Source organism: Phoxinus phoxinus, assembly GCF_949152265.1.
Source record: "Phoxinus phoxinus genome assembly, chromosome: 21".
Lineage (NCBI taxonomy): Eukaryota > Metazoa > Chordata > Actinopteri > Cypriniformes > Leuciscidae > Phoxinus > Phoxinus phoxinus.
Genome location: NC_136896.1, coordinates 17,360,007 through 17,368,454, shown reverse-complemented (window position 1 = coordinate 17,368,454; position 8,448 = coordinate 17,360,007). Strand labels below are relative to the sequence as shown.

At 36.4% G+C, this 8,448-nt stretch overlaps 1 protein-coding gene across 3 annotated transcripts; it reads right to left on the bottom strand.

The window, feature by feature from the left end:
• On the bottom strand, nt 1-6,531 carry nptx2b (neuronal pentraxin IIb). Of its 3 annotated transcripts, none has more exons than XM_079594601.1 (5): nt 5,865-6,531; nt 3,973-4,192; nt 3,164-3,408; nt 1,440-1,619; nt 1-1,205 (listed from the first exon to the last, which is right to left on the bottom strand). In XM_079594601.1, exons 1-5 carry the CDS (start codon nt 6,279-6,281, stop codon nt 978-980), a joined length of 1,290 nt encoding a protein of 429 aa, XP_079450727.1. In that variant the 5' UTR covers nt 6,282-6,531; the 3' UTR covers nt 1-977. The 3 variants fall into 3 exon arrangements, with proteins under 3 accessions (XP_079450727.1, XP_079450726.1, XP_079450725.1); XM_079594600.1 differs by having other exon boundaries at nt 7-1,229; nt 5,865-6,497; XM_079594599.1 differs by having other exon boundaries at nt 7-1,229; nt 3,973-4,186; nt 5,865-6,409.
• Nucleotides 6,532-8,448: the final 1,917 nt, after the last annotated feature.

Here is an 8,448-nt window from a genome sequence, read left to right as displayed (position 1 = left end):
AAGATTTCAACGCTATTTTATTTTTCATTGGCAATTACAGGTTAGCAGTGTCGAGCAAACCTTGAATAATTGGCACAGTAAACAAAGGCTTTTCATTAAACAAAATATGTGTATCTTGACATTGCATAAACAAAACAACACTAAATTACATATCTGATATAAAAGCAGGGTATAAAAATATGATCATATATTCAAAGAAACAGACCTTGCAACATAATTCACAGTTCATTAATTGTCTTCAAAATATCTGACAGTATTAAAGCATTAATAATCTTCGATGGACGATGGGTAATTCACTGAGTGAAAATGGAGATGGGCTTTAGACTCTAAAAAGAGTTGATTCTTAATATTTTTAAATAAATACGCATTTATAAGAACCTATGACAGATTTTAAAAAGATTGATGGTGCTTTAACCACGTTATTTGCTCTGGTGGTTTGTGCTAATGCTAAACAGGCTAACTGTAAAAGTAATCTCAAAAGTGGTCTCCCTCACCAAAAGTCTAAATTTCAGACTATATAATACGTGACCTCATTCTTCAAATCAAAAACTTAGTAATGAAACGTGACTTAGGCTTAACGCAGCTATATTCTAACAGGATAAGCATGTGTGTGTGCTTTTCTGTAAACCAACAAGGTGCCATGGTGATGTACCATGGAGTATCATGTAAATACATGGTTCATAAACATGATGATCATTCATTTACATGGTATTTATCAGAGTACGATGGTAGTACCATCTGATACAATACTTTCTGCAATGCCAATTTCCTTTAGCCACAAATTTGTCAACTGAATATATTAACTGAAATGTTACATTAATCTGTATGTTGTAATCTCTCCAAAAATATTTAAATATATTGTTGATTTAGGTTGATTATTCTTAGAACTATTTGCTACTTCTTGTTTGAGTGATGAAGATAAATCTTTTTGAGGATGAAAAGGATATCATATCGCTCACAAATATCCACAAACACTTTTAATTGTCGAATAGCCGGTCTTCGCATAGCTCCAGCGGCAACTTTGAGGCTCCTCCAAACACCTCGATGTTACTGTCGGTCCAGGCCACCACATTCCCAGGCATGTAGGATGAGCAGTTTGACATGGCGATGATATCCGTGGAGCGCAGGACCCGATCCCAGATGTTAAAGTGGCTCAGCTCCCCCACAAAGGCCTGGGTGGCATCAAAGCGCCCCCCTACTACATCCTGTTGAGGCCATAAACGACAGGCCTCGTTAAGACAACAACAATATCCCCTTTTATTCACTCTTAGAGCATGTGCATGCTAACTCTATGACATTGTTTGCTGCCTGAGGTCGAGTTTTATTTAAAATGTAAAGTTCATGAGTCAGTAACACTATTGTGCAGGGACGGCATAATATTACAGCTACAGTGCGGCTGGGTCTGGGAACTGCTGTATCAGCTCTGTTTCTGTTCTCACCTGCTCTTGGCCCAGGATGAGGACTCCTCCAGGCTTGATAGGGTGCCAGGGGGCCAGATTGTCTCCTGAACCCAATCTTTGGCCATCCTGGTAGGCTTCCCACAGCCCATCCCTGGTAGTCCAAGTGATGCAGACATGGTGCCACCTCCCATCGCTCAGTGACAGAGGTAGTTGCACCACCTATTTGACAACAGGAGGTATTAAAAAATAGTTGATCAATATTAATAGTTTATCAATTTTCTTTCTTTTGTGAAGCACAAAGTGAGATCTTATGTTTCTATTTTCCGCACAAGGAAAATGTATGGTGACTTATACTGTCAAGCAACACAAGTAGTCATCTGAAGCTGTACAATTGCTTTTTATGACAAACAGACTGAAATGTAAAAAGATAGTTCAACCAAAAACGAAGATTATTTCATCATTAAGTCATTCTTATGTAGAACGCAAAAAAAAAGAAGATATTTTGAAGAATGTTGGTAACCAGACCATGTTGCCAATGTTGGTTTTTAAACTTCTAAAAGAAAAGAGAGAGGTTTTTTTTCAAAATATCTTCTTTTATGTTTTACAGAAGAAAGAAAGTCATATAGAGTTGGAATGCCGAGAGAGTAAGTAAATAATGATAGAATTGACGTATCCCTTTAAAGCAGCCCTCAGTAAGATCGGGATTTCTTTGTTGTATCCTCGCGTTTTGCTCGGAGGTTTCTCTCTAGAGCTCCCCCCGCAGCTTCGGAATATATATTTGACAACAACTGTTAAAAACTCGCTGGCTATTCTCAGACACTAGAGGCTTAGTAGATCAACGACATCAAAGCAGATGGGAAACTCTTTGCAACGTCGTCTTCATTCGGGTTCCAACAGCGTGAGGGAGCGCAATAATGACCGCATTGTAGCAGATTTCTTTTTGCAGTAATTTAAAGCAATTCTTTACCTCGCGAGACTTGGGATCACACGATACTTCCAGACGAAGAGGCCGGCGGGCCGCCGGCCCAAAGTTGCAAACGCTGTTTTTCCGCTCACGGGCACCAGGGGGGTGCGAAACCACCACCATTCAACCCAAAATAAGTAATATAACCATTCCAGTTGATCAGTTAAGGTAAAAAAGTTACTTAGTTCACCTTTAAGTCATTGTACACTGATAATCTTCCTCTCAAATCGCATTTGCAGAAGTGTTTTTTAAACTTTCCATGTTTTGTTTCCAAGTCATGTGGCTCCACCTCGTGCAACACATCTAGACAGTACTTTTTTTTTACACAATTGGGAATACGATTTCAAAACTGCAGTGGATAGAGAGATTATTTTAATTTAATCTGTGAAAAATTATAGTGAAAAATTATTTGAATAGTGAAATAGTGAATAGTGAAAAATTATTTTAATTTAATCTGGTTTTCAAACTAAGCTCATATGGCTTCAGAATAACAACTTTTATGCTTTTTCTTTTTTTGGAGCTTGGCGATATAAATCAACATCCACTTTCATCAAATCTTTTGAGTTTCACAGAAAAACAAAATAATGATGAATGAGCAAATGATAACAAGATATTAATTTTTCAGTGAACTGGTTGTAAAAAAGTAAGAAAGACATTTCTATTTTTAGTAAATATACATTTTCTTATGGACTTTTCTATGCTGATGATTAAATGATGACTAATAATCTGCAATTGCAGATTACTGAACATCAGTGTCCTCATAACATTCGATGACAAGCTTTCTACGTCATTTCTTTACCTTGTCATTGATGAGCAGTTCTATGGGGTTATGGCCCCATTCGATCAGTACGATCTCATTTGCCTGTCCAGGCACTCCGTAGGAAAACGGGGTTCCAATGCCCGGGCTCGAACCGGACTTGAGCCACATGCAGACAGTGAAGGCGTACATTTCTGGTAGGCTTTTCTTTACTTGGCCAAAAAGGTAATTTGTGCGAAGAGGAAGAGAGATTTTGAAATTCTCTGGTGATTTGAATCCAGCTCCTCCTAAAAGCCAAAAAGAGTGATTTATTATTGCATCCTCTCTGGAATAATGCAGAAATATGCTGACGGAACACAAAACAACCTGAATACCCCTCGGCCCTAACTCTTTCAAATCAAACATTAAGAAAAATGATGTGAACAGCTATTATCAAGACTAGATTTGAATGCAGAGGAAATAAAGAAGCGAACTGTATCACTATACCAGATGAATATGGTAATATACAGTATAGTCAACATTTGAAGTGGATCAAAAAAGTGAATCAAAGTTGTCCTAAGGTTTTGATCCACTTCAAATGTTGAGTACTGTATATCAGATATATATATTTTATTGGATAGAACAGTGTAGAGATCAGACAGGAAAGCATGGTGTGGAGAAAGAGGAACGCGATCGGCAAAGGACCTCAAGCCGGGATAGTCGCTGCCCACAAGGCTATCAGGCTTGAATTTTAGCAATTTTTGAAGCACAAGCACACAGTGCTAAACAGTTTTAAATGTTACAACACTTTCCAGTCTCTTGTCCTTTGGAAATAAAAATGAGTAGAGAACGTTGGAGTGTTTTGTGCAAACCTTTCTCCAGTTCAGAGATCCTGTTCATGAGAGAGTTGAGGGTATTGTCCGTGCGCTGGCGATGAGCGACTGTCTCGTTGTATAGCTGGGACTTCTCATCCTCGAGCTCATTGACCTTCTTCAGCAGTTGATTCTCCAAGTCCTCCAGTCTACGCTGCAGTAGATTTCTCAGCTCATTGGGGAAAGAGACACCAGAGATATTGGCTCGCATTTGCTGTTGCTTTGGAAAGAAAGGACAAAAAAATGACAAGCATTGGATTCCTAAATATAGCTGACAGAATTATACAAAGGCTTTTTCTTTGCTTGATAGAACCTATTCCGTTGGGAACTACAGTAAGAACAGTACAAAGAAGTAAAACTCTTTTGTACATAATCCAGTTAATTTTTTTCTTTTTTGTACTAATCAATTATATCAATATAATATTTGATGTCCAGGACCAAGTTATGAAGATTATGATTTTTTTTATTTATTGTTTTTCCATTCACAAATCAAATTTAGGTTTCAAGCATCTTCTTTAACAGGTGCTGATTCGAGGAAGTCAATGTCAATGTCATTCTTGGAATAAAAGTCATTCTCTGTTTTGTAATCTCAATAATTTTTTTATTCTTAAAATGAATTAAATGCTCATCATAATTACACATTTATTTTGACCTATTATTCCTCTTTTCATATTTTTTTTTAAACAGAAAGAAGATGCTTTCATGGCCAAACCATCACATTTTTTGCATCTCTGTAAAAACCAAGAATGCCTTCTTGAAGATACACCATGTAGGATAAATAAAAATAAACATTGAAAAACGTATAGGCAAAATGGACAAAAATTAATTGCTAGGTGTTGTGAAGATATATCTTTATGGTTTTGGATATTTTTAGTGACACGGGTACACTGTAAAAAGATCTAACCTGTCCTGCAATTGTTACCATTTCGGTCACACTTTAGATTAGGGTAAAATTCTCACTATAACTAACTATTAACTACGACTTTTGCCTCAATAAACTTCTAATTAGGCTACTGCTTATTAATAGTTAGTGAGGTAGTTGTTAAGTTTAGGTATGGGATAGGAATAGGGATGTAGAATATGGTCATGCAGAATAAGGCATCAATATGTGCTTTATAATTTACTAAACTGCCAATACACTAGTAATATATATGCTAATAAGCAACTGGTTACTAGTGAGAATTGGACCCTAAACTAAAGTGTTACCGCTAGGCTATTTCTACCTGATTTAATCAGTTTTGTTGATATTTATATAAATGAATCTTGGTTAATTCTATGTTGGTACAGTGATGTTCAATAATAGTTTTAACTTAATAACTCGAATAAAACCAATTAGGTTACCATTTTTTCAGTGTAAGTTATGCAAATATTTTTAAGGAATTAATTTGCTTTGCATTTAATGGAAATGGAATACATAGTTTTGCTCATTTCTGCCTTTTATCAAAAAGGGCTTCACAGGTAAAATATTTGATTAAGCAATTAACCCTAAAACACTAACTAGCCTAAATGAACTTCCGCCAAAAGTTTGTTAACAAAAACTCATTCAGTACCAGATAAGACCATGCACTTTATGTGAAAAAATATCGAGTTAGGGTTAACTCCATCATTTCACACAGTCAGATTAACACCTGACATTTAAGTGGCATTGACACATTCCAGACATTTTGTCGCGTGGGGCATCATAAGTAACTTTGCCGTTTGTGGTTAAGGGATAGAGACGTACTGACTAATGAGATAATCCCTGTAAATCTTCAACGCCTCCACATAATTACCAAAATAGTCGTGGCAGAGAAACATCCAGCACAACTGCTTTTAGTCATTTAATCTCTTTATTTACACATTTAGAACACGGCAAGCGTAAAATGTATATTTACTTCTTATGACTCTCTTACCTCTAGGTTTTCCAGTCGATCCTTCAGACCCTGCATGGTTTTTCCAAGAACGTCAATGGTGTCATTTGGATCTTTAGGCACATCATCCATTGTGTCCTTATTAATTTTCCTAAATGTTTCCGAGTCCGACTCGCATCGTGACAGTTTAGACGTCAACTCTTTAATTGTTCCTAACTGATTGACAATTGTCTCCTTCTGCTGTAAAATGATCTCGCGAAGTTGCATGACCGTGTTTCTCAGTTCCTCCTCTTGGACCGATGAGCTTTGAAAAGGCAGAGACTGCACGGGGCAACTTGTATCCTTGTCAATGGAGACTGCCGTGCATAGAAAGCGGTCACCTTTTTCATTTTGTCCATAGACCATTTTTACACACGTCAGTGCATAGACGCATATGAGTCCGGCGATCAGATGAAGCATTTTGTAGTGATGTAACAGGCGCGCGGAGAGGTTTAATAATCTGTGGCTATAAGAAGAAAGTATTGTATTGAATCGCAAAACTTACCTTACACTACACATACCGAGTAAAAGATTTCCATCGGTGGATATTATTAATGATCCCCTGCCCTTTGAACTACTGACTCCGCGCTTCACGCGCTTGTGCTGCTGACAAGAAGAGCGACACAGTCAACAAATGAACTTCAGCGATTGGAGGAATCGGATTGGCTGTAGTATTAACGTCACTGGCCCTGTAGCTATAAAATAACCTTCTTGAAAAAAACAAAAATCAAGCAGCTTTAATCCAACAAGTTAGGGAGAGCGTTTCTTAACAATATCTCTCCAAAAATCCTCTTTAATCGGTGGCCAGTAGCAAAGATAAAGGCCTTAATTATAACTCTATTTAACACATGGATTATTTGAGTAGCCTATTACTTAGGGCTTGTGTGTAGCCGAATATACTCTATAACCTTTAACTTATAAATTGTATTTAGGGGATAGTGACCATGCAGAGTTGATTGTTTTAACGTCTGTCATGTTGATATGTGCACATAAATTGCTTGTCTTATATAAATTAAAGTAGCATAGCTGAATTAAAAAAATTGTCCCTAAACTGTGTCAATTATTTTTATATGGGCTACAAAAAAGGGCATTGTTACAACGTAGCCCACAACCTGTTGTTAAACTAATTGAAAACATGGACATTTTACATTTTAACCCCCCCCCCATTACAGACTGTGTGTGTATGTGCGTGCGCGCGTGTGAGTGTGTGTGTGTGTGTGTGTGATTCAGGTATAGGCCTACCCTACATTATGGGGACAAAGATGGCAAAATCTTTGTCCTTGTCCTTGTGGGAACTTTTTTTTGTCACCCTGATGCAAACAGCTTATAAATCATACTAAATTATGTTTTTTTTTAGAAAATGTAAAACCTAAATGCAGAGGTTTTCTGTGTGGGTTGTATTTAGGGTCAGATGATAGAATAAAAAAGTAATGTTATGCTTAAAATAGAAAGTTTATATATATATATATATATATATATATATATATATATATATATATATATATATATATATATATATATATATATTTAGATTAAAAGCTTGTGTGAATAATATATATCAAATGATATTGCAAATTACAACAATAATGAGAATGGCTGATGCCTGTTCTGTTATTTAAAATCCATAAACAAATCAGATTATTTTTTTGACTGTACATTTTTGTTTTGTTTTGTTGTAGATAGTCTACTACTTCTACTGTCTGAACATGGGTGATAATGGTCGTATATGATTGCACCTCTGCTCATTTCTAACTGGTTAAAGTCATTTTAATCTGAACACTTTCCGGTGTCCCCTATTGCTTACATATGTTCTGTAACTACGGATGTGGACAAGATGAAGTTAAATGAGATTAAGATTAGGTTTACAGGTCACTGTGAGGGGTCACGTGCCATCTGCAGTAAAATGGAAATCAAAACAGCCAGTGCCGCATTATAAGCTTATAAGCAGGCGACAATAGCTTTTGTGTTAGCTTTTGCCAGGTTACTCAATGGTCATCATTGTCAAACTATTTAAATACTTTATTTAAATACCAAATATTCAAAATTATATAAACAGAATAAATAAAACTAGAATACTTATATTTATAAAAATATAAATAGAAGAAAAAATATTAGGCTATAATGTTGATTTATGTAAATAAACGTGGTGTGCCTTTGGACTGGATCAGAGGTTTAACAGGATCATGATCAGAACTTGGCTTTTCACCAGAGCCACTGCAGAGAAAACTGATTTCCGGGAGCAGCCCAACCAAGCGTATTGCTGAGCCTGGCAGAACTTTGACACCTCCCCAACGGTGGTAAGAACATACTGTCAAACGGACACTGCACAATTAATAGTACTGTGTGTCAGAATGTGTTTGTTTCACACGGATACAAATGAATTGACAATCAGGGCAAGTTACTATCAAGACAGAGGCCTTCTCGAGTGGTATTGGAAATAAAGAAAATACCAGTCAAAAATAAATAATTGAATAATTTTTTTAATAATTTTCAAAACTGACCATTTTATCAAAGGGTTAGTTCACCCAAAAATGAAATTTCTGTCATTAATTATAGGCTACTCACCCTAATTTCCTTCCAAACCCGT

Bases quoted from the DNA above. Each gene is read 5' to 3' on its own strand.
- nptx2b (XM_079594600.1), bottom strand. From the start codon at position 6,281: ATGCTTCATCTGATCGCCGGACTCATATGCGTCTATGCACTGACGTGT. The intron at 4,193-5,864 runs GTAAGAGAGTCA...TTCTTTCCAAAG, and splicing joins ATCGACTGGAAAACCTAGAG to CAACAGCAAATGCGAGCCAA. The intron at 1,620-3,163 runs GTAAAGAAATGA...GTTGTCAAATAG, and splicing joins AACTGCTCATCAATGACAAG to GTGGTGCAACTACCTCTGTC.